This window comes from Tachyglossus aculeatus, chromosome 22 (assembly GCF_015852505.1).
Source record: "Tachyglossus aculeatus isolate mTacAcu1 chromosome 22, mTacAcu1.pri, whole genome shotgun sequence".
NCBI classification, from domain to species: domain Eukaryota; kingdom Metazoa; phylum Chordata; class Mammalia; order Monotremata; family Tachyglossidae; genus Tachyglossus; species Tachyglossus aculeatus.
Window position 1 is genome coordinate 49,104,325 of NC_052087.1, and position 25,834 is coordinate 49,130,158.

The 25,834-nt window shown below is 52.9% G+C and overlaps 2 protein-coding genes across 2 annotated transcripts in view; both read right to left on the bottom strand.

Annotated features, from left to right (window-relative positions):
• Positions 1-1,233: 1,233 nt before the first annotated feature.
• On the bottom strand, positions 1,234-6,407 carry RCE1 (Ras converting CAAX endopeptidase 1). Its single transcript, XM_038764642.1, is given in 14 exon segments — positions 1,234-1,678; positions 1,680-1,711; positions 1,714-1,748; positions 1,750-1,796; positions 1,961-2,034; positions 2,831-2,902; positions 3,079-3,246; positions 5,539-5,617; positions 5,749-5,776; positions 5,778-5,828; positions 5,959-6,060; positions 6,202-6,228; positions 6,230-6,315; positions 6,318-6,407. Coding segments are annotated over 14 exon segments (1,089 nt in total). The 3' UTR covers positions 1,234-1,480.
• Positions 6,408-9,257: 2,850 nt separating this feature from the next.
• The window catches only part of C22H11orf80 (chromosome 22 C11orf80 homolog), a 104,445-nt gene continuing 87,868 nt past the window's right edge, over positions 9,258-25,834 (bottom strand). Inside the window, exons 14-17 of the mRNA XM_038765358.1 lie at positions 16,919-16,975; positions 16,262-16,340; positions 11,376-11,653; positions 9,258-9,468 (exon numbers count right to left, since the gene is read on the bottom strand). Of these exons, the coding sequence (XP_038621286.1) occupies positions 9,400-9,468; positions 11,376-11,653; positions 16,262-16,340; positions 16,919-16,975 (483 nt within the window). The 3' untranslated portion in view covers positions 9,258-9,399. The remainder of the gene's footprint in view (positions 9,469-11,375; positions 11,654-16,261; positions 16,341-16,918; positions 16,976-25,834) is intronic.

Consider the following 25,834-nt stretch of genomic DNA (forward strand, 5'->3'; position numbering starts at 1 on the left):
GGACGGGCGCTCCGCGGGGACGGACACACACACACACACTCTGAAGGAAGGGGGTTTTGTGTGTGTGTTTTCCGGCGGGGGCGTTGGGTTGAGCAGTGTCCGCCATGCGGGAGCTCGGGGCAGGGCTGGGGGAGGGGGGGGCCGGGACCGACGGAGGGGGGGCGGGGCCGGGGAAACGGGCTGCGGATTGGCTAGGGACGGAGGGGGGCGGGGCTAAGGGGGGTGGGCTTGGGGTTGGTAGGGACGGGGCTGAGGACGGGGACAGGGATTGGCTGGGGCGGGGGCGGGGCAGAGGGTGAGGCTGGGGGACAGGCTGGGGGGCGGGGATGCGTCAGGGGCCAGGGGATTGGCTAGGAAGGCAAGGGGGCGGAGTTATTAGGGTCGTGAGCGGGGCCGGCGATTGGCCAGGGCCAGGCAGGGCGGGGCTGAGAGCGCGGCAGGGGCGGAGGACCTACGGCCGGATGGGCGGAGGCAGTCGGGGCGGGGCCGCTATGGGGGCGCGGCGGATCCTATGGCTCAGCGGGAGAGAGGCCGGGCTGGGAGTCACAGGTCACGGGTTCGAATCCGACTCCGACACTTGTCAGCGGGTGGCTTTGGGCCAGTCGCTTCACGTCTCTCGGCCTCAGTTCCCTCATCATCTATAAAATGGGGATGAAGACTGTGAGCCCCGCGGGGGTCAACCTGATCGCCTTTTATCTCCCCCAGCGCTTAGAAACAGTGCTCAGCACATAGTAAGTGCTTAACACACACTTATTATTTACTAGGACCTCGCCTCCCCACCCCAGGATGGTCCTGCCCGCTTCCAGCAGGACCAGAAGCAGCGTGGCTCAGTGGAAAGAGTCTGGGCTTTGGAGTCAGTGGTCATGGGTTCGAATCCCGGCTACTGCCCCTTGTCAGCTGTGTGACTTTGGGCAAGTCATTTCGGTCACCCTCATTCTGTAAAATGAGGATTAAGACTGTGAGCCCCACCGTGGGAAACTGATCACCTTGTAAACATCCCAGCGCTTAGAACAGTGCCTTGCACATAGTAAGCGCTTAATAAATACCATCATTATTATTATTATTATTATTAGTCCGGGTCCGGGCTCCGGTACGCTCGGCGGGGCGGCACGGGGGGACGGGGACTCGCCCCCAAGGTGCCCAGGCCCGCGCTCCTGGCGGGCGGGGAGGCAGACCGGGGCACGAAGGCCACAGCCCCTGCTACAGCAAGTTAAATCTCTTTAATTCTCCCAATACAAAGTCCGATGCAAAAAGACAAATGAGAAAACCTGGGAATGGGGGGGGTGGAGGAGGGGGATGAGGAGGGGGGACCCCCGAGCAGCTCCGGAAGCGGGGAGAGGAGCCGGGAGGGGGGGAGCCCGAGTCGAGAGGGGGCCGCTTCGGCCCCTCGCTCCGCGTCCCACCCCTTGGGGGTCGGCGCCGGAGAGAGGGGGTTCGGGCTCCGGCCCCTCCTCCTCCTCTCCTCCTCCCTCTTCGTCCGCTACAAAAAATTCCTGAGATCACGGGGACCCCAGCCTCGCCCCTTCCCCGCAGCCCGCGCTGGGGGGTGCCGGGGGTCGGGGTCAGGGAGCGAGAGGGGGGCGGCGGCGGCCCCGGCCCTGTCGAGGAGGCGGCAGAGGGGGAGGCCGCCGTACAGCCTGGGGTCGGTGAGCGGCTGCAGCAGGAGCAGGAAGAGTCTCGACGCCCAGGGCGTAGGCGGCCAGCAGCGGGCACGCTGCGGGTTGTCCAGGGCCCACACCGCGGGAAACCATGTAGTTGCAGAGACGAGTGGCACAGCACCGGCCGATCAGGTTGCCCTGCGGGGCGAGGGGAGGCCCGGGGTCGGGGCGAGGGGATCCCGGGCATCCCCCGTGCCCCCCGGGATCCCGGCCCGGGGAGTGCGGGGCACCGAGCCGGGGGCGGGCAGCCGGGGGGTGAGGGCAAGCGGGGGACTCGGGCAAGGCCGGGCCGGGGGACAGACCGGAGGTACCTGTGCGGATGAAGAGAGGAAGGGGTGTACGCACCCAAAGACGGCCGTGTACGAGAACTGGAATGCTGGCGGAGGTTGGGATTGGGATTAGAGCACGGTCTCGTAATAATTACAAAATAATGATAACGACGACGGCATTTGTTAAGCGCTTACTATGTTCAGAGCACTGTTCTAAGCGCTGGGGGGGGGGGGTCCCACGTGGGGCTCACAGTCTTCATCCCCATTTGACAGGTGAGGGAGGCCCAGAGAGCAGCCACTCGCCAAGGTCACACAGCAGGACATGGCGGCGGAGTGGGGATTCGAGCCCACGACCTCCGCCTCTAAACCCGGGCTCTTTCACTGAGCCACGCTGCTTTCATTTATGGTATCTGTCACCATGTGGGGGGCAGTCGGGGGGTCCTCGAGCCTGCAGATCCCTCCACCCCGCACCCAGGACCGGGCCTGCCTTCCACTACCGGGGAGGAAGTAAACTTCTCCGAGCCTCGGTGACCTCCCTGTCAAATGGGGGTGAAGACTGCGAGCCCCACGGGGGACAACCGATCACCTTGTAGCCCCCCCAAGTGCTTGGCACATAGTAAGCGCTTAACAGATGCCATCATTATTATTATTATTAAACATGAGGATGACACCGGGCCACCAAGCTGCATCCTGATGGCCCGGGAGGGTAGCGAGGGTGGAAATTTCAGCCTTCCATCGCCCTTCCGCCCTATCCTACCGGCGGGGAAAGTGAGGGCGGAAGACCCACCCCCCAGAAGTGGGATTCCGGGTGCCGCAGGCCCCCCACCTTGTGGTGCAGGGGCCTTGGTACCCCCTTTCAAGCGGGTACGAGTCCCGGCGCCGGCCCCCCCGGCTCCGGCTCACCTGCGGACAGGAAGATGCTCCCGACGCTGCCCTGGCGGAACCGCAGCTGCTCAATGATGTGGTGGAAATGGGCTGGAAGGGAGGGGCCCGTTACCCCCACCCTCTGCCGGCCCCCCCCCCCCATGCCTCAGTGGGTCCAACCGGGCCCGGCTCCCCTCCGCCGCCCGCCGCCCGCCGCCCCTCGCGGCCCGGGCTCGGAGGAAGGCGGGCCGCGGCCGACCGCGTCCCCCCCGCCCCGGGAAACGCACCGACACCGAAGAAGAGCGGGCAGGTGAAGACGGCGGGGCCCAGGCCGGTGCAGGGCGTGAGCATGAGCAGCATGCACGCTCGGAACACCAGCTCCTCCGTCAGCGGCGCGATCACCTGGTTCCGCAGCCACCGCATGTCCGTCAGGGAGCGCGCCCAGGCGCGGGGAGCTGGCGGGGGCACGGGATGATGCGGTCGCGGCGCGGGGGGGAGAGGGACAGGGTGCCCGGGGTGGGGGGGAGGCCAGGGCGCGGCCCCAGGAAGAAAAACCGGCCGGTGCCACTCGGGAGGTGGGGGAGAGGGAGAGGGTGCCGGGGGGGAGAGCGCGGCCTGGGAGGTCGCTTGGCAGCGCCCAGAAAGGGCAACCGGCCGGTGCCACTCGGGAGGTCGGAGGAGGGAGAGAGAGTGCCCGAGGGGAGGCTCAGAGCGGGGCCCCCAGCATGGACAACCGGCCGGTGCCACTCGGGAGGTCAGACGACAGGGAGAGGAGGCCCATTGCGTGGCCCTGGGAGGTCACTTGGCAGCGCCCAGCCAGGGCAACCGGCCAGTGCCACTCGGGAGGTCAGAGGAGAGGGAGAGGAAGCCCAGAGCACGGCCCTGGGAGGTCACTTGGCAGCACCCAGAAAGGGCAACCGGCCAGTGCCACTCGGGAGGTCAGAGGAGAGGGAGAGGAGGCCCAGAGCGTGGCCCTGGGTGGTCACTCGGCAGTCCCAGCCGGGGCAACCGGCCGGTGCCACTCGGGAGGTCAGAGGAGAAGGAGAGGAAGCCCTGAGCGCGTCCCTGGGTGGTCACTCGGCAGTCCCCAGCCGGGGCAACCGGCCGGTGCCACTCGGGAGGTCAGAGGAGAGGGAGAGGAAGCCCAGAGTGCGGCCCTGGGTGGTCACTCGGCAGTCCCCAGCCGGAGCACCGGCCGGTGACACTCGGGAGGTCAGAGGAGAGGGAAAGAGAGGAGTGCCCAGGGAGGAGGGGGACGCCCAGAGTGTGGCCCTGGGAGGTTGCTTGGCAGCACCCAGCAAGGGCAACCGGCCAGTGCCACTCGGGAGGTCAGAGGAGAGGGAGAGGAAGCCCAGAGCACGGCCCTGGGAGGTCACTTGGCAGCACCAAGAAGGGCAACGGCCAGTGCCACTCGGGAGGTCAGAGGAGAGGGAAAGAGAGGAGTGCCCAGGGAGGAGGGGGAGGCCCAGAGCGTGGCCCTGGGGGGGGTCACTTGGCAGCACCCAGCAAGGGCAACCGGCCAGTGCCACTTGGGAGGTCAGAGGAGAGGCAGGGGAAGCCCAGAGCGTGGCCCTGGGTGGTCACTCGGCAGTCCCCAGCCGGGGCAACTGGGTGGTGCCGCTCAGGAGGTCAGAGGAGAGGGAAGAGAGTGCCCAGGGAGGAGGGGGAGGCCCAGAGCGTGGCCTGGGAGGTCACTCGGCAGTGCCCAGCAAGGGCAACCGGCCGGTGCCACTCGGGAGGTCAGAGGAGAGGGGGGGAGGCCCAGGGAGGAGGGGGAGGCCCAGAGCGAGGCCCCCGGCAAGGACAACTGGCCGGTGCCACTCGGGAGGTCAGAGGAGGGGAGAGGAGGCCAGAGCGTGGCCCTGGGGGGGGTCACTTGGCAGTCCCCAGCCAGGGCAACTGGATGGTGCCGCTCAGGAGATCAGAGGAAAGGGAAAAAGAGTATCCAGGGAGGGGGAGACGGCCCAGAGTGTGGCCCTGGGGGGGTCACTCGGCAGTCCCCAGCCAGGGCAACTGGATGGTGCCGCTCAAGAGGTCAGAGGAGAGAGGAAAGAGAGTGCCCAGGGAGGAGGGGGAGGCCCAGAGTGCGGCCCTGGGTGGTCACTCGGCAGTGCCAGCCGGGGCAACTGGATAGTGCCGCTCAGGAGTTCAGAGGAGAGGGAAAGAGAGTATCCAGGGAGGAGGGGGAGGCCAGAGCGTGGCTCTGGGTGGTCACTCGGCAGTCCCCAGCCGGGGCAACTGGATGGTGCCGCTCAGGAGGTCAGAGAAGAGGGAAAGAGAGTATCCAGGGAGGAGGGGGAGGCCCAGAGCGTGGCTCTGGGTGGTCACTCGGCAGTCCCCAGCCGGGGCAACTGGATGGTGCCGCTCAGGAGGTCAGAGAAGAGGGAAAGAGAGTATCCAGGGAGGAGGGGGAGGCCCAGAGCGTGGCTCTGGGTGGTCACTCGGCAGTCCCCAGCCGGGGCAACTGGATGGTGCCGCTCAGGAGGTCAGAGAAGAGGGAAAGAGAGTATCCAGGGAGGAGGGGGAGGCCCAGAGCGTGGCTCTGGGTGGTCACTCGGCAGCCCCAGCCGGGGCAACTGGATGGTGCCGCTCAGGAGGTCAGAGAAGAGGGAAAGAGAGTATCCAGGGAGGGGGGGGAGGCCCAGAGCGTGGTTCTGGGTGGTCACTCGGCGGTGCCAGCCAGGGCAACCGGCCGGTGACACTCAGGAGATGAGAGGGTGTGGGGGGAGGTGTGTGTGAGCACTCACCCAGGGCGTTTTTCAGCCCCTCCGCCAGGTCCCGGGGGCAGTCCATGCTCAGCTGCATCAGGGGGCCCAGGAAGAGGATCTGCAGCGGGGAGGGAGGGAGGGAGGAGGGAGGGAGGGGGGCAGAGGCCGGGCCGGTCGCCCACGGGTGTCCGCGGCCGGTGGGCGCCAGGCCTCCCGCCGCCCGGCCCCGCGGGGCCCCGGGGGCCGTACCATGGTCAGCACCAGGGGCAGCAGCGCGCGGGAAGAGGCCTTCTAACCTGAAGCCATCAAGGCCAACAGGGATGTGCTGGCTGAGCCGGGAGAAGACGGGAGTCGGGCGGTCAGCGGGGCGGGCGGCGGGCGGCGGGCCGCGGGGCAGCCGCCGGGGCTGCGGGCCGCCCGGCGGGCGCCGTCCCCTCCCCTCCCCCCCTCCCCGGGCACTGGAAGCCGCTCAGCTCCCTCCACAGCAGGACGCACAGCGGGGACAGGCTGGACACCACCAGGACGCTGGTGAAACGCCTCTTGATGACGGCCGGGTGGTCTCTGAGGGGACGGGACGGTTGCCGTGGGGGTGGGGATGGGGAGGAGGATGGGGATGGGCAGGAGGATGGGGATGGGAGGAGGATGGGGATGGGGAGGATGGGGATGGGGAGGATGGGGGGCCTCCCCGCAGGCGGTCCCCACCTGGGCAGCTCGCTGTTCCAGAGTAGAGGCTGCCACGTAGGAGCAGGCCAGGCTGAGGCAGGAGCAGACGGACAGCCAGCAGCAGCAGCAGGGGCCGGGCGCGGCGGCGGCGGCGACGACGACGGAGACGACGCCCCGGCCCCGGGCCCGGCCCCGCCCGGCCCCACCGACAGCAGCCGCAGCCCGGCCCCGCCCGGACCCGCCATCGCCCTCCCTCCCGTGCCCCTTCGCGGTGCCCCTCGGTGCCCCGTAGCCCGTCCTTGCCCCCGTCCCTTCCTCCCTCCCTCCCGCCCTCCCGCCTTCCGTGCGTGGCGCGCGCCCGTGACGCGGCCCGCCCTCCCGCCAATCAGGGCCGCCGAGAGGGGGGACCACCGCCGTGACGTCACGCCCCGCCGGGGAGCGCGCCCATTCATAATTCGCCCCGGCCCGGGCGGGAGGGGGGGGTTCGTTCTCTCTCTCCCCTCCCCTCCCTCCCTCTCTCTCCTCTTTCTCTCTTTTTTTCTTTCTTCCTTTCTCTCTTCCTCCCTCTTTCTTTTCTCCCTCCTTTCTCTTCCCTCCTTTTCCTCTCTCTTTTTTCTCTTTCTTCCTTTCTTTCCCTCTTCCTCCTTTTTTCTTTCTGCTCTCTCTCTTCCTCTTTCCTCTCTCTTCTTCCCTTTCTTTCCTTTTTTCTCTCTCTCTTTCTTCCTCTTTCTCTCTTCCTTCCTCTTTCCTCTCTCTTCTTCCCTTTCTTTCCTTTTTTCTCTCTCCTTCTCCTCTTTTGTCTCTTTCTCTCCTCTCTCCTCCCTTTCTTCTCTTCTTTTTCCCCTCTTTCTTTCTCTCCTCTCTCAATCTCTCTCTTTCCTCCTTCTCTCTCCTCCCTCTTTCTTTCCTTTCTCCTTTTTCTTTCTTCCTTTCTCCCTTCCTCCACTTCCTTTCCTCTCTTCTCTCCTTTCTTTCTCCCTTTCTTTCCTCTCTCTTTCTCTTTTCTCTCTTTCTCCCTTTCTCTCTTCCTCCCTTTTCTCTCCCCTCTCTCTCTTCCTCCCTCTCTTTCCTCTCTCTTCCTCCCTCTCTTTCCTCTCTCTTCCTCCCTTTTTCTTTCCTTTTTTCTGTCCTTCTTTCTTCCTCTTTCTCTCTTCTCCCCTTTCTTTCTCTTTCTTTCCTCTCCTTTCTCTCTTTCTTTTCCCTCTCTCCCTTCTCTTTCTTTCTCCTTTCTTTCCTCTCTCTTCTTCCTCTTTCTTCCCTTCTCTTTCTCTCTTCCTCCCTCTTTCCGTCTTTCTTTCCTCTTTCTCCTTATTTCCTCTCAATCTCTCTCTCCTCTCCTCCTTTCTCTCTCTCTCTCTCTCTCCTCTCTCTCCCTCTCCCTCTCTCCTCTCCCCCTCCCTCTCCTTTCTCTTTTTTCTTTCTTCCTTTCTTCCTCCCTCTTTCTTTTCTCCTCCTTTCTCTTCCTTCCTTTTTTCTCTCTGTTTCTCTTTCTTCCTTTCTTTCCCTCTTCCTCCTTTTTTCTTTCCTCTGTCTCTTCCTCCCTCTTTCTTTCCTTTTTTCTTCTCCCTTTCTTCTTCCTCTCTCTTCCTCCCTTTCTTCTTTCCCCTCTCCTTTCTTTTCTCTCTCCTTTCTCTCTTCTCTCTTTTTTCTCTTTCTTCCTTTCTCTTTCTTCCTCCCTCTTTCCTTCTTTCTTTCTCTCTCTCTCTTTCTTTCCTCTCAATCTTTCTTTCCTCTTTCTCTTTCCTCCCTTTCTTTCCTTTCTCTTTTTTCTTTCTTTCTCCCTTCCTCCCTCTTTCTTTCCTCTCTTCTCTCTCCTTTCTTTCTCCCTTTCTTTCTTTCCTCTCTTTTTTCTTTCTTCCTTTCTCTCTTCCTCCCTCTTTTTCTTTCCTCTCTCTTCCCCTTTCTTTCTTTCTTCCTTTCCTCTCTTTTTCCTCTTTCTTCCCTTCTCTTTCTCTCTTCCTCCTCTTTCCTTCTTTCTTTCCTCTTTCTTTCTCCTTATTTCCCTCTCTCTCTCTGTCGCGCGGGGGGAGCCAAGGTGCAAGGCCCGAGAGCTCGATTAGGCGGTGGCTTCTTCAACTCGGACTTTTCCTCCTCTCCTAATAATAATAATATAATAATAATAATAATAATAATAATAATAATATAATAATGATAATAATGGCATTGGGTAAGCGCTTACTATGTGCCGAGCAGAGGAATACAATAATAATGTTGGTATTTGTTAAGCGCTTGCTTGTTCTAGTTACTGGGGGTGGGGGGGGAATACACATAATAATTAATGTTGGTATTTGTTAAGCGCTTACTATGTGCCAAGCACTTTTCTAAGCGCTGGGGGAATACAATAATAATAATAATGATGTTGTTATTAAGCGCTTACTATGTGCCAAGCACTGTTCTAAGCGCTGGGGGGATAGAATAATAATAATATTGGTATTTGTTAAGTGCCCACTATGTGCCAAGCACCGTTCTGAGCATTGTGGGGCAGATATAATAATAATAATGATGATGGTATTTAAGTGCTTACTATGTGCCAAACACTGTTCTAAGAACTGTGAGCCCACTGTTGGGTAGGGACTGTCTCTATATGTTGCCAACTTGTACTTCCCAAGCGCTTAGTCCAGTGCTCTGCACACAGTAAGCACTCAATAAATACAATTGATCGGGGGGGTACAAGGTAATCACGTTGTCCCACGGGGGGCTCAGTCTTCATCCCCATTTTACGGATGAGGTAACTGAGTCTCAGAGAAGTGAAGTGACTTGCCCAAAGTCACCCGACTGACAATTGGCGGAGCCGGGATTTGAACCATGACCTCTGACTCCCAAGCCGGGCTCTTTCCATTGAACATTTTCAATGGAAAATCTGAAACTGAAACTGAAACATTTCCATTGAACATTTCTAGACCGTGAGCCCACTGTTGGGTAGGGACCGTCTCTAGATGTTGCCAACTTGGACTTCCCAAGCGCTTAGTCCAGTGCTCTGCACACAGTAAGCGCTCAATAAATACGATTGATTGATTGATTGATTGATTGAACCGCGCTGCTTCTCCGCTTTTAATCAAGCCACGCTTTTAATCCCTCTTTGAAAAATGAGGGGACTGAGGTGTGGGGAAGTGACTGGGCCAAGGTCACGCGGGGGGGCCGGGATTAGAACTCAGTTCCCTGTGACTCCCCAGGGCGGTGCTCCTTCTCGGGGCCTCGCTGCCACTGCTTGTCGCCCGCAGGGCCCGGGAGGGCTGGTCAGGGTGGGTCAGGGCCTGCTGTCCAGCAGTCGGACAAGTTGGACACTTCCCGTTGCCACAGCGTTTCCTGGAGGGGAAGGGGAAGGAAAGGGTGTGAAATCACTAGGACTCCCACCCCACCCTGCCAAGCTTCCTCATTCCGAGCCCCATCCCCATCCTTTCATTCATTCCTTCAATCGTATTTATTGAGCGCTGACTGTGTGCAGAGCACTGGACTAAGTGCGTGGGAAGTCCAAGTTGGCAACATCGAGAGACGGTCCTACCCAACGGTGGGCTCACAGTCTAGAAGGGGGACACAGAGAACAAAACATATTAACAAAATAAAATAAATGGAATAAATATGTACAAGTAAAATAGAGTAATAAATACGTACAAAGATCTATGCATTCATTCATTCATTCAATTGTATTTATTGAGCGCTTACTGTGTGCAGAGCACTGCACTAAGCGCTTGGGAAGTCCAAGTTGGCAACATCTAGAGACGGTCCCTACCAACAGTGGGCTCACAGTCTAGAAGGGGGAGACGGACAACACAAAACGTATTAACAAAATAAAATAAATCGAATAAATATGCACAAGTAAAATAAATACAGTAATAAATACGCACAAAGATATATGCATTCATTCATTCAATCGTATTTATTGAGCGCTTACTGTGTGCAGAGCACTGGACTAAGCGCTTGGGAAGTCCAAGTTGGCAACATCCAGAGCTACGGTCCCTACCCAACAGTGGGCTCACAAGTCTAGAACGGGGAGACGGACAACAAAACCAAACATATTAACAAAGAAAATAAATAGAATAAATATGTACAAGTAAAATAAATAGAGTAATAAATCCGTACAAACATATATACATCTATACAGGAGCTGTGGGGAGGGGAAGGAGGTAAGGCGGGGGAGATTAGGAGGGGGAGGAGGGAGAGAGGAAGGACTGGGCTCAGTCCTCTCGATAATAATAATGATGGCATTTATTAAGCGCTTATGATGTGCAAAGCACTGTTCTAAGCCCCTGGGGAGGTTACAAGGTGATGGGTTGTCCCACTGGGGGCTCACAGTCTTCATCCCATTTTACAGATCAGGGAACTGAGGCCCAGAGAAGTGCAGTGACTTGCCCAAAGTCACACAGCTGACAAGTGGGGGAGGCGGGATTTGAACCATGACCTCTGACTCCAAAGCCATCATCATCAAACTGTATTTATTGAGCGCTTACTGTGTGCAGAGCACTGGAACTAAGCGCTTGGGAAGTACAAAGTTGGCAACATATAGAGACGGCCCCATACCCCCAACAGTGGGCTCACAGTCTAAAATGGGGAGACAGACAACAAAACCAAACATACTAACAAAATAAAATAAATAGAATAGCTATGTTTGGTTTTGTTCTCTGTCTCCCCCTTTTAGACTGTGAGCCCACTGTTGGGTAGGGACTGTCTCTAGATGTTGCCAATTTGTACTTCCCAAGCGCTTAGTACAGTGCTCTGCACACACAGTAAGCGCTCAATAAATACGATTGAATGAATGGAATGCATATATCTTTGTACGTATTTATTACTCTATTTCACTTGTACATATTTATTCTATTTATTTTATTTTGTAGTATGTTTGGTTTTTGTTCCCTGTCTCCCCCTTCTAGACTGTGAGCCCACTGTTGGGTAGGGACCGTCTCTAGATGTTGCCAACTTGTACTTCCCAAGTGCTTAGTCCAGTGCTCTGCACACAGTAAGCGCTCAAATAATAAATACGATGAATGAATGAATGAATATATCTTTGTACGTATTTATTACTCTATAACCCTTTTAGACTGTGAGCCCACTGTTGGGTAGGGACCGTCTCTCTATGTTGCCAACTTGGACTTCCCAAGCGCTTAGTCCACTGCTCTGCACACAGTAAGCGCTCAATAAATACGATTGATTGATTATTGATTGATTAACAAATACCATTATTATTATTACGGCCTCATTTTGGCTTCCTCAGTTACCTCCCACTCGCCCCAGGCGCCCTGGTGGTCGAGGGCCGGGGCCGGGTTTGCCCCGGGCTCGGTCGGGTTTCCCTTGGGCACGGGTGACCGGGAATTTCCCTTGGGCACGGGTGACCAGGAATTTCCCTTGGGCACGGGTGACCGGGAAGCGTCAGCTGCCATCCCGGCGGTCGGGAGCATCGGGCTTGTCATCCTGTGGTGGCGGGAATTCATCCGGGCCTCCCCCTGGCCTGGGCGGCTCCTCTTGGGACTTGGGGTTTCCCCCTGCCCAGTGGCACCTGGAAGAGAATCAATCAATCAATCAATCAATCAATCAATCGTATTTATTGAGCGCTTACTGTGTGCAGAGCACTGGACTAAGCGCTTGGGAAGTCCAAGTGGGCAACGTCTAGAGACGGTCCCTACCCGACAGCGGGCTCACAGGCTAGAAGGGGGAGACAGAGAACAAAACCAAACATCTTAACAAAATAAAATAAATAGAATAGATATGGACAAGTAAAATCAATCAATAAATAGAGTAATAAATCTGTACAAACATATATACATCTATACGGGTGCTGTGGGGAAGGGAAGGAGGTAAGACGGTGGGGGGTGGAGAGGGGGAGGAGCAGGAGAGGAAGAGAATAAACCCCAACTGTGAATAACATCCCTAGATGTTGCCAACTTGTACTTCCCAAGCGCTTAGTCCAGTGCTCTGCACACAGTAAGCGCTCAATAAATGCGATTGAATGAATGAATGAATACATAGTAATTACTCTATTTTATTCAAGCGCTTAGTACAGTGCTCTGCACACCAGTAAGCGCTCAGTAAATACGATTGATTGATTGATTGATTAATGGTGTGTATATAGCTTCTAGACTGTGAGCCCACTGCTTTTTTGGGGTTTTTTTTTTATGGCATTTATTAAGCGCTTACTATGTGCAAAGCACTGTTCTAAGCTCTGGGGAAGTTACAAGGCGATCAGGTTGTCCCCTCAGGGGGCTCACAGTCTTAATCCCCCATTTTACAGATGAGGTAACTGAGGCCCCAGAGAAGGTGAAGTGACTTGCCCAAAGTCCACCACAGCTGACAATTGGCAGAGCCGGGATTTGAAACCCATGACCTCAGACTCCGAAGCCCGGGCTCTTTCCACTGTGCCCCGTAGGGACCGTCTCTATATGTTGCCCACCTTGGCCTTCCCAAGCGCTTAGTCCAGTGCTCTGCACACAGTAAGCGCTCAGTAAATACGATTGAATGAATGAATGAACGATGGTGTTCGTTGAGTGCTTACTATGTGCCAGGCACTGTTCTAAAAGCACGGGGGTAATCAGGTTGTCAGACAGGTTGGCTCACAGTCGTCATCCCGTTCTTCCAGATGAGACAACTGAGGCCCAGAGAAGTGAGGTGACTTGCCCCAAATCACCCAGCTGACAGCGGCGGAGTCGGGATTTGAACCCTGGACCTCCGACTACCAAGCCCGGGCTCTTTCACTGAGCCACGCTGCTTCCCCGGGGCCCGTATTCTTGCACTCAGGTCCCCAGTTTGTGTCTATACCATCTCCCCACCCCGTTACCCTGCAAACTCCCAGAGGGCAGGGGTCGCTTTTGTGTCCTTTTTGTGTACCTTCCAAGCGCTTAGTACGCTCGCTCTGCCCCCAAGCAGGGCTATCATTCATTCCTGAAAGCAGTGTGGCTCAGTGGTGAAGAGCACGGGCTTTGGAGCCAGAGGGTCATGGGTTTGAATCACGGCTCCTGCGACATCTGCTGTGTGACCTTGGGCAAGTCACTTAACTTCTCTGAGCATCAGTCACCTCATCTGTAAAATGGGGATTGACTGTGAGCCCCACGTGGGACAACCTGATCGCCCCTTGTGACCCCCCAGCGCTTAGAACAGTGCTTGGCACATAGTAAGCGCTTAACAAATGCCATTATTATTTATTTATTTATTAAAATGAGGATGATGAATAATAATGATGATGGCATTTTATTAAGCACTTACTATGTTCTAATGCGCTGGGGAGGTTACAAGGTGATCAAGTTGTCCCACAGGGGTTCACAAGTCTTCATCCCCCGTTTTACAGATGAGGCTCAGAGAAGTGAAGTGGCTTGCCCAAAGTCACCCAGCTGACAAGTGGCAGAGCCGGGATTTGAACACATGACCTCGACTCCAAAGCCCCGGGCTCCTTCCACTGAGCCACGCTGCTGCTGTGAGCCCCCATGGGGACAACCTGATGACCCTGTATCCCCCCCAGCGCTTAGAACAGTGCTTGGCACATAGTAAGCGCTTACCAAATGCCATCATTGCTGTTATTATCATTCATTAATTGTTATTTACTGAGCGCTTCTGTGGTTTTCTGGACGCGTCACTGGAATCGAAATATACCACTGACACAAAGGACTGGGAAAAAGAGACCAGAAAGGGTGGGCTCGGAAGCCAAGTGGGTGGTTGAAAGCCCCTGTCTTGAGTTCAGATTTGGTTTTTTGGGGTGTGTTTTATTTCTGTAGAATTAAGCGCTTACCTTTGCGTCAAGCCCCTGTTCAAGCAAATAGGGTAGAGACAATAATAATGATGATGATGATGATGATGGCAATTTGTTAAGCGCTTACTATGTGCGAAGCACTGTTCTAAGCGCTCGGGGGGGATACAAGGGTGATCAGGTTGTCCCACGGGGGGCTCACAGTCTTAGCCCCCATCATCACGGTCCCACGTGGAGCTCACAGTCTAAGTAGGAGGGAGGAACAGGTACTGAGACGGTCCCGCTTTGTTGTGGGCGGGAAATGGGTCCGCTTATTGTTACACTGCACCCTCCCCGAGCACTTAGTACAGTGCTCTGCGCACGGTATAAGTGCTCAATAAATACGCTTCCATGAATGAATGAATCCCCATTTTGTAGTTGGGGAAACTGAGGCACAGAGACGTTCAATGACTTGCCTCACATCAGGCAAATGGCGGAGCTGGGATTAGTGATAATGATAATGACGATGGCATTTATTAAGCACTTACTATGTGCCAAGCACTGTTCTAAGCGCTGGGGAGGTAACAAGGTGATCAGGTGGTCCTACGGGGGGCTCACAGTCTTCATCCCCATTTTCCAGATGAGGTCACTGAGGCACAGAAAAGTGAAGTGACTTGTCCAAAGTCACCCAGCTGACAAGTGGCAATAGCTTTAATTCTATTTGTTCTGACGACTTTGACACCTGTCTCCCTCTTTTAGACTGTGAGCCCACTGTTGGGTAGGGACTGTCTCTATATGTTGCAATTTGTACTTCCCAAGCGCTTAGTTACAGTGCTCTGCACACAGTAAGCGCTCAATAAATATGATTGATGATGATGATGATGATGGGTTTTTTTTGTTCTCCGTCTCCCCCTTCTAGACTGTGAGCCCGTTGTTGGGTAGGGACCCTCTCTAGATGTCTCTCTATGATAATAATGATGGCATTTATTAAGCGCTTACTATGTGCAAAGCACTGTTCTAAGCGCTGGGGGGGATACAAGGTGATCAGGTTGTCCCCACGTGGGGGCTCACAGTCGTAATCCCCATTTTACAGATGAGGTAACTGAGGCTCAGAGAGGTTCAGTGACTTGCCCAAGGTCACATAGCAGACGTGTGGCGGAGCCGGGACTCGAACCCACGACCTCTGATTACAAAGCCCGGGCTCTTTCCACTGAGCCACGCTGCTCTATGTTGCCGACTTGTGCTTCCCAAGTGCTTTAGTCCAGTGCTCTGCACACAGTAAGCGCCTCCTATAAATGTGATTGAACTGAATGAAAGTGGCGGGGCCGGGATTTGAACCCATGACCTCTGACTCCAAAGCCAGGCTCTTTCCACTGAGCCCCGCTGCTTCCTGGCTCCTACTGGCTCCCAGGCCCTTTGCTTTATCCACTAAGCCCCGCTGCTTCAGTGTGGGAATACTGTGGCCTGTGGGAGAGCACCGGCCCTGGTGAATGAGTGAGAAGCAGCGTTTGGCTCAGTGGAAATAGCCCGGGCTTTGGAGTCAGAGGTCATGGGTTCGAATCCCGGCTCTGCCACATGTCTGCTGTGTGACCTTGGGCAAATCACTTTCCTTCTCTGAGCCTCAGTTACCTCATCTGTAAAATGGGGACTAAGACTGTGAGCCCCACGTGGGGCCACCTGATCACCTGGTATCCTCCCCAGTGCTTAGAACAGTGCTTTGCACATAGTAAGTGCTTAACAAATGCCATTATTATTATTATTATTATTTTCTGGGCCTCAGTTACCTCATCTGGAAAATGGGGATTAAAACTACGAGCCCCCATGGGACCACCTAATCACCTTGTAACCTCCCCAGCGCTTAGAACAGTGCTTTGCACATAGTAAGCGCTTAATAAATGCCATTATTATTATTATTATGAGCCCCCCGTGGGACAACCTGATCACCTTGTAACCTCCCCAGCGCTTAGAACAGTGCTTTGCACATAGTCAGCGCTTAACAAATGCCATCCATTATTAGTATTATTATTATTATGAGTGTGAGAGCGGCAGGATTGGTCTTCTGGGGGCCCAAAAGCCTGCTCTCTGTTGGGTAGGGACCGTCTCTCTATGTTGCCAACTTGTACTTCCCAAGCGCTTAGTACAGTGCTCCTGTGCACAGTAAGCGCTCAATCAATCAATCAATCGTATTTATTGAGCGCTTACTGTGGGCAGAGCACTGTACTAGAGCGCTTGGGAAGTACAAGTTGGCAACATAAAGAGACGGTCCCTAACCCAACAGTGGGCTCACGGTCTAAAATACGATTGATTGATTGATTGATTGCTCTCCACCACCTCCAGGCAGATGGCAGTGGGAGCCGGAAGTGGGTTGGATTCAGAGAGAGTCGGAGAAAGGTTTTTTTGGAGTTTTTCCTCCCCTTCCGCTTCAACCCGGGGTCTCGGAGGGCTGCTCACCTGCCTGCGCTTCCTGCCGCTTGAGCTGCAGCTGTATTCCTCCTTGGTCCTGGGACGTCTGCTCTTCCCAGGGATCGGCCTGCGGGAGTGGGAAGAGACCCAAGACGGTGGGTTGGTTGGTTCCCCCTTTAAGACTGTGAGCCCAATCAATCAATCAATCAATCAATCGTATTTATTGAGCGCTTACTGTGTGCAGAGCACTGGACTAAGCGCTTGGGAAGTCCAAGTTGGCAAACATATAGAGACGGTCCCTACCCAACAGTGGGCTCACAGTCTAAAAGGGGGAGACGGAGAACAAAACCAAACGTACTAACAAAATAAAAATAAATAGAATAGATATGGACAAGCAAAATAAATAGAGTAATAAATTCTGTACAAACATATATACAGATATACAGGTGCTGTGGGGAAGGGCAAGGAGGTAAAATGGGGGGGATGGAGAGGGGGATGAGGGGGAGAGGAAGGAAGGGGCTCAGTCTGGGAAGGCCTCCTGGAGGAGCCCCACTGTTGGTAGGGACTGGTCTCTGTATGTTGCCAACTTGGACTTCCCAAGCGCTTAGTCCAGTGCTCTGCACACAGTAAGCGCTCAATAAATACGATTGATTGATTGATTGATTTCCCTCTCCGGTGGTTAGGGAGGGGCGGGTGCCCTCTTACCCATCTCCCAGAAGGGGGAATGAAGAGGAAGGTGCGCATCTGGGGGTGGCTTTTGAGCTTTTTCGGAAAGGCGGCCCCGTCAACTCAGGGTGTTCAATTCTACATCAAAGAGGAATTCCATTTAATAATAATAATAATGATGATGGCATTTATTAAGCGCTTACTATGTGCAAAACACTGCTCTAAGCGCTGGGGAGGTTACAAAGTGATCAGGTGGTCCCACAGGGGGCTCACAGTCTTAATCCCCATTTTCCAGATGAGGTAATTGAGGCCCAGAGAAGTGAAGTGACTTGCCCAAAGCCACCCAGCTGACAAGTGGCGGAGCCGGGATTTGAACCCATGACCTCTGACTCCCAAACCCGCGCCCGTTCCATTGAGCCACGCTGCTTCTCCATTTCCTAAGAATCCACCTGATCCTGGAGATCCGGGCAAGTGCCGATGGGACGGAGGGCCACGGCCTCCTCAGGGGGCGGGGAGGGTGTCTGCTTTTACAGTTAATAATAATGATGGCATTTATTAATCAATCAATCGTATTTATTGAGCGCTTACTGTGTGCAGAGCACTGGACTAAGCGCTCTTGGGAAGTACAAGTTGGGCAACATATAGAGATGGTCCCTACCCAACAGTGGGCTCACAGTCTAGAAAGCGCTTACTATGTGCCAAGCACTGTTCTAAGCGCTGGGGAGGTTACAAGGTGATGAGGTTGTCCCACCGGGGGCTCACAGTCTTCATCCCCATTTTACAGATGAGGGAACTGAGGCGCAGAGAAGTGAAGCGGCTTGCCCCAAGTCACCTAGCTGACAATTGGTGAAGTTGGGATTTGAACCCATGACCTCTGACTCCAAAGCCCAAGCTCTTTTCACTGAACCACGCTGCTTCCGTATGCCAAGCACTGTTCTAAGCGCTGGGGAGGTTACAAAGTGATCGAGTTGTCCCACCGGGGGGCTCACAGTTTTAATCCCCATTTTACAGATGAGGGAACTGAGGCACAGAGAAGTGAAGTGACTTGCCCTAAGTCACCCAGCTGACAATTGGTGAAGTCGGGATTTGAACCCAATGACCTCTGACTCCAAAGCCCAAGCTTTTTCCACTGAGCCCACGCTGCTTCCGTATGCCAAGCGCTGTTCTAAGCGCTGGGGAGGTTACAAAGTGATCAGGTTGTCCCCTGGGGGGCTCACAGTTTTAATCCCCATTTTACAGATGAGGGAACCGAGGCTCAGAGAAGTGAAGTGACTTGCCCAAAGTCACACAGCTGACAGTTGGTGGAGCCAGGATTTGAACCTGTGACCTCTGACTCCAAAGTCCGTGCTCTTTCCACTGAACCACGCTGCTTCTGTATGCCAAGCACTGTTCTAAGCGCTGGGGAGGTTACAAGGTGATCAGGTTGATCACTTCACTTCAGGTTGATCAGGTGATAAGAGAAGCCGTGTGGCTCAGTGGAAAAGAGCCCGGGCTTTGGAGTCAGAGGTCATGGGTTCAAATCCCAGCCCTGCCAATTGTCAGCTGTGTGACTTTGGGCAAGTCACTTCACTTCTCTGTGCCTCAGTTACCTCATCTGTAAAATGGGGATGAAGACTGTGAGGCCCCCGTGGGACAACCTGATCCCTTTGTAACCTCCCCAGCACTTAGAACAGTGCTGTGCACATAGTAAGTGCTTAATAAATGCTATCATTATTACTATTATCCTCATCCCCCCGCTCTACCTCCTTCCCCTCCCCACAGCACCTGTATATATGTTTGTACAGATTTATTACTCGATTTATTTCATTCATTCATTCAATCGTATTTATTGAGCGCTTACTGTGTGCAGAGCACTGTACTAAGCGCTTAGGAAGTACAAGTTGGCAACATATAGACGGTCCCTACCCAACAGTGGGCTCACAGTCTAGAAGACTTGTACATATTTACTATTCTATTTATTTTCTTAATGAGGTGCACCTAGCTTTATTTCTATTTATTCTGACGACTTGACACCTGTCCACAAGTTCTGTTTTGTTGTCTGTCTCCCCCTTCTAGACCCCCTCGTTCTATCCCCGACCCCCGACCCCCCAGGTCATTCATTCATTCAATCGTATTTATTGAGCGCTTACTGTGTGCAGAGCACTGGACTAAGCGCTTGGGAAGTCCAAGTTGGCAACATAGAGAGACGGGCCCTACCCATTCATTCATTCAATTGTATTTATTTTATTTTGTTAATATGTTTTGTTTTGTTGTCCGTCTCCCCCTTCTAGACTGTGAGCCCGTTGTTGGGTAGGGACCGTCTCTAGATGTGGCCGACTTGGACCTCCCAAGCGCGTAGTACAGTGCTCTGCACACAGTAAGTGCTCAGTAAATACGATTGAATGAATGAAAGCTGAACCCCAGGATGGCTCAGGGGACCCTGCGCTTCCTCCCACCCGCCTTGAGGGAAGTGAATTCAAGTCAGATGCCTAACCTTGGCCCAGGGAAGTCCATTCTGGGATCTTCTCCTAATCCAGACTGGCACTTGACGTGTCCGAACGATCCCTGGCTGCTCCGATCCCAGGCCCCACGCTCAGCAACCCATTCTTGAGTATCAATTAAATCCATCAATGGTATTTACTGAGCACTTACTGTATGCAGGGCACTGGACTAAGTGTGTGGGAGGGTACAATTTAACAGACTTGGGAGAAACGTTTCCTGCCCACAGTGAGCTTCTGGTATAAGTTAATTAATTAATTAATTCATTCATTCATTCATTCATTCAATCATTCAATCATTCATTCAATCGTATTTATTTATTTATTTATTTTACTTGTACATATCTATTCTATTTATTTTATTTTGTTAGTATGTTTGGTTTTGTTCTCTGTCTCCCCCTTTTAGACTGTGAGCCCACTGTTGGGTAGGGACTGTCTCTATATGTTGCCAACTTGTACTTCCCAAGCACTTAGTACGGTGCTCTGCACACAGTAAGCGCTCAATAAATATAATTGATTGTTAATGATATAAATGGTATTTATTAAGTGCTTACTATGTGCAAAGCACTGTTCTAAGCGCTGGGGAGGTTACAAGGTGATCAGGTTGTCCCACAGGGAGCTCACAGTTTTAATCCCCATTTTCCAGATGAGGTAACTGAGGCCCAGAGAAGTGAAGCGACTTGCCCAAAGTCACACAGCTGACAAGCGGCGGAGTTGGGATTTGAACCCATGAAGTACAAGTTGGCAACATACAGAGACGGTCCCTACCCGACAGTGGGCTCGCAGCCTAGGAGGAGTTCCCCAGAAGTGGCGTGGCTCAGTGGAAAGAGCCCGGGCTTTGGAGTCAAAGGTCATGGGTTCAAACCCCGGCTCCGCCACTTGTCAGCTGGGTGACTTTGGGCAAGTCACTTCACTCCTCTGTGCCTCAGTGACCTCATCTGTAAAATGGGGATGAAGACTGTGAGCCCCCCGAGGGACAACCTGATCACCCTGTAACCTCCCCAGTGCTTAGAACAGTGCTTGGCACATAGTAAGCGCTTAATAAATGCCATCATTATTATTATTAGTGGATAGAGCACGAACCTGGGTTCTAACCCCGGCTCTGCCACACATCTGCTGGGTGACCTTGGGCAAGTCACTTCACTTCTCTGGGCCTCAGTTCCCTCATCGGTAAAATCGATAATAATTATAGTATTTGTTAAGCGCCTACTATGTGCTAAGCACTATTCTAAGCGCTGGCATTGATACAGGGTAATCAGGTTGTCCCACGTGGGGCTCACACTTTTCCCCCCGTTTTACAGATGAGGTAACCGAGGCACAGAGAAGTGAATCAATCAATCAATCAATCGTATTTATTGAGCGCTTACTATGTGCAGAGCACTGTACTAAGCGCTTGGGAAGTACAAATTGGCATCACATAGAGACAGTCCCTACCCAACAGTGGGCTCACATGTCTAAAAGGGGGAGACAGAGAACAGAACCAAACATACCAACAAAATAAAATAAGTAGGATAGAAATGTACAAGTAAAATAAATAAATAAATAAATAAATAGAGTAATAAATATGTACAACCATATATACATATATACAGGTGCTGTGGGGAAGGGAAGGAGGTAAGACGGGGGGATGGAGAGGGGGACGAGGGGGAGAGGAAAGAAGGGGCTCAGTCTGGGAAGGCCTCCTGGAGGAGGTGAGCTCTCAGCAGGGCCTTGAAGTGCATATAACTTTAATTCTATTTGTTCTGACGACTTTGACACCTGTCTCCATGTTTTGTTTTGTTGTCTTCCTCCCCCTTCCAGACTGTGAGCCCGTTGTTGGGTAGGGACCGTCTCTAGATGTGGCCGATTTGTACTTCCCAAGCGCTTAGTCCAGTGCTCTGCACGCAGTAAGCGCTCAATAAATACGATTGACTGAGTGAATGAATGAAGTGACTTGCCCAAGGTCACACAGCAAATAAGTGGCAGAGGCAGGATTAGAACCCATGACCTCTGATTCCCAAGCCCGGGCTCTTCCCGCTAAGCCACGCTGCTTCTCTAGAGTATGAGCTCCACGTGAGACAGGGACTGTGTCCAACTGATTAACTTGTATCTACCCTAGTGCTTAGAACAGTGTTTGTCACCTAGTAAGCGCTTAACAAGTACCCTAATTAGGGCAGCAGCGTGGCTTGCAAGTCAGAGGTTGTGGGTTCTAATCCCGGCTCTGCCACTTATCAGCTGGGTGACTCTGGGCAAGTCACTTCACTTCTCTGTGCCTGTGACCTGATCTGTAAAATGGGGATTAAGACTGTGAGCCCCCCGTGGGACCACCTGATTACCTTGTATTTACCCCAGCGCTTAGAACAGTGCTTGGCACATAGTAAGCGCTTAACAGATACCATCGTCATTATTATTATTATTACTGGAAGCTGATTAGGGTTAGGTTCTGGGCCCCTGGTAGCCAAAGGAGAGAAAAAACACATCAGGAAAGCCAGTAGTGGAGGCCACCCGTTGCCTCAATGGTAGCCAGAGTCAGAGCTCCTGGGTTTGCCCGACTGTCTATTCAAGGACTTCAACTCATTCATTCAATCGTATTTATTGAGCACTTATTGTGTGCAGGGCACTGTACTAAGCGCTCGGGAAGTACAAGTTGGCAACATATAGAAAGGGTCCCTATCCAACCGTGGGCTCACAGTCTCAAGTTGGACAGAGGCAGAAACAGCGTGGCTCAGTGGAAAGAGCCCAGGCTTGAGAGTCAGAGGTCATGGGTTCGAATCCCTGCTCCGCCACTTGTCAGCTGGATGGCTTTGGGCAAGTCGCTTCACTTCTCTGAGCCTCAGTGACCTCATCTGTAAAATGAGGATGAAGACTGTGGGCAGCTCGTGGGACAACCCGATCACCTTGTATCCCCCTCAGCGCTTAGAACAGTGCTTCGCACATAGTAAGCGCTGTGGCTCAGGAGGAAAGAGCACGGGCTTTGGAGTCAGAGGTCATGGGTTCAAATCCCGGCTCCGCCACTTGTCAGCTGTGTGACTTTGGGCAAGTCACTTAACTTCTCTGTGCCTCAATTACCTGATCTGTAAAATGGGGATGGAGCCTGTGAGCCCCACGAGGGACAACCTGATAATCCTGTAACCTCCCCAGCGCTTAGAACAGTGTTTTGCACATAGTAAGCGCTTAATAAATGCCATTATTATTATTATTATTAAATGCCATCATTATTTAACAGCGCCAGCCTTGCAACGCCGGGCCGGGGCCACTAGGTGGCGCTGCTCGGCCACGAATAGGCCACGGAGATCGGGACGGAGATAATCATTCATTCATTCATTCATTCATTCATTCAATCATCATCATCATCATCAATCGTATTTATTGAGCGTTTACTATGTGCAGAGCACTGTACTAAGCGCTTGGGAAGTACAAATTGGCAACATATAGAGACAGTCCCTACCCAACAGTGGGCTCACAGTCTAAAAGGGGGAGACAGAGAACAGAACCAAACGTACCAACAAAATAAAATAAATAGAATAGATATGTGCAAATAGAATAAATAAATAAATAAATAGAGTAATAAATATGTACAAACATATATACATATATACAGGTTATAGTCGGTAACATCTAAAGACGGTCCCTACCCAACAACGGGCTCACAGTCTAGAAGGGGGAGACAGACAATAAATTATTATGGTATTTAAGCGCTTACTATGTGCCAGGCACTAGTACTAAGCGCTGGGATAGATACAAGGTAATCAGACTGTCCCACGTGGGGCTCACGGTCTTCATCCCCATTTTTACAGATGGAACTTGGAACTTCCCCAGTGCTTCGAACAGTGCTTTGCACATAGTCAGCACTTAATAAATGCCATTATTATTATTATTGTTATTATTATGGGCTGAGAGCCCATTGTTGGGTAGGGACCATCTCTCTACGTTGCCGATTTGTACTTCCCAAGCACTTAGTCCAGTGCTCTGCACACAGTAAGCACTTAATAAATGCCATTATTATTATTATTATTGTTATTATTATGGGCTGAGAGCCCATTGTTGGGTAGGGACCATCTCTCTACGTTGCCGATTTGTACTTCCCAAGCGCTTAGTTCAGTGCTCTGCACACAGTAAGCGCTCAATAAATACGATTGAATGAATGAATGAGGAAGATACAAAGTGATCAGGTTGTCCCACGTGGGGCTCACCGTCTTAATCCCCATTTTACAGATGGGGGAACTGAGGCACAGAGAAATGAAGTGACTTTCCCCAAGTCACACAGCTAAGGGGCAGACCTGGGATTAGAACCCACATCCTCTCTCTACAGGCTCGCATCTCCTCCTGCCTTCAGGGCATCTCCATCTGGATGTCCGCCCGCCACCTAAAGCTCAACACGTCGAAGACTGAGCTCCTTGTCTTCCCTCCCAAACCCTGCCCTCTCCCTGACTTTCCCATCGCTGTTGACGGCACTACCATCCTTCCCGTCTCACAAGCCCGCAACCTTGGTGTCATCCTCGACTCCGCTCTCTCATTCAGCCCTCACGTCCGAGCCGTCACCAAAACCTGCCGGTGTCAGCTCCGCAACATTGCCAAGATCCGCCCATTCCTCTCCATCCATACCGCTACCCTGCTCGTTCAAGCTCTCATCCTATCCCGTCTGGACTACTGCACCAGCCTTCTCTCTGATCTCCCATCCTCGTGTCTCTCTCCACTTCAATTCATACTTCATGCTGCTGCCCGGATTATCTTTGTCCAGAAACGCTCTGGGCATATTACTCCCCTCCTCAAAACTCTCCAGTGGCTACCAATCAATCTGCGCATCAGGCAGAAACTCCTCACCCTGGGCTTCCAGGCTGTCCATCCATCCATCCCCTCGCCCCCTCCTACCTCACCTCCCTTCTGTCCTTCTCCAGCCCAGCCCGCACCCTCCGCTCCTCCACCGCTAATCTCCTCACCGTACCTCGCTCTCGCCTGTCCCGCCATCGACCCCCGGCCCACGTCCTCCCCGGGGCCTGGAATGCCCCCAATCCCTCCCAACATCCGCCAAGCTCGCTCTCTTCCTCCCTTCAAGGCCCTACTGAGAGCTCACCTCCTCCAGGAGGCCTTCCCACTTCCTCTTCCCCTTCCTTCCTCTCCCCCTCGTCCCCCTCTCCATCCCCCCCATCTTACCTCCTTCCCTTCCCCACAGCGCCTGTATATATGTATATATGGTTGTACATATTTATTACTCTTTATTTATTTATTTATTTATTTATTTTACTTGTACATTTCTATCCTATTTATTTTATTTTGTTGGTATGTTTGGTTCTGTTCTCTGTCTCCCCCTTTTAGACTGTGAGCCCACTGTTGGGTAGGGACTGTCTCTATGTGTTGCCAATTTGTACTTCCCAAGCGCTTAGTACAGTGCTCTGCACATAGTAAGCGCTCAATAAATACGATTGATTGATTGATTGATTGATTGAATAAATGCCATTATTATTATTATTATTACAGTGCTCAGTAAGTACCATCAATTGATTGATTCCTGCCTCTGTCATGTCCCCCGTCCCCCCCTTCTCCGGATTGTTGGCTGGATGGTGAGGTTGGCTCTGGGTGTGCCCCAGTGCTTCGAACAGTGCTTTGCACAGAGTCAGCACTTAATAAATGCCATTATTATTATTATTATTATTATTATTACAGTGCTCAGTAAGTCCCATCGATTGATTGATTCCTGCCTCTGTCATGTCCCCCGTCCCCCCGTCTCTGGATTGTTGGCTAGATGGTGAGGTCGGCTCTGGGTGTGCCCCAGTGCTTCAAACGGTGCTTTGCACATAGTCAGCACTTAATAAATGTCATTATTATTATTATTATTGTTATTATTATTATTACAGTGCTCAGTAAGTACCATCGATTGATTGATTCCTGCCTCTGTCATGTCCCCCGTCCTCCCGTCTCCGGATTGTTGGCTGGATGGTGAGGTCAGCTCTGGTTGTGCCCCAGTACTTCGAACAGTGTTTTGCACATAGTCAGAACTTAATAAATGTCATTATTATTATTATTATTGTTATTATTATTATTATTATTACAGTGCTCAGTAAGTCCCATCGATTGATTGAGTCCTGCCTCTGTCATGTCCCCCATCCTCCCGTCTCCGGATTGTTGGCTGGATGGTGAGGTCAGCTCTGGTTGTGCCCCAGTACTTCGAACAGTGTTTTGCACATAGTCAGCATTTAATAAATGTCATTATTATTATTATTATTATTATTATTACAGTGCTCAGTAAGTACCATCGATAGACTGATTCCTGCCTCTGTCATGACCCCCCGTCCCCTCATCTCCGGATTGTAGGCTGGATGGTGAGGTCAGCTCTGGGTGTGCCCCAGTGATTCAAACAGTGCTTTGCACATAGTCAGCACTTAATAAACGCCATTATTCTTATTATTCTTCTTATTATTATTACAGTGCTCAGTAAGTACCATCGATTGATTGATTCCTGCCTCTGTCATGTCCCCCGTCCCCTCGTCTCCAGATTGTT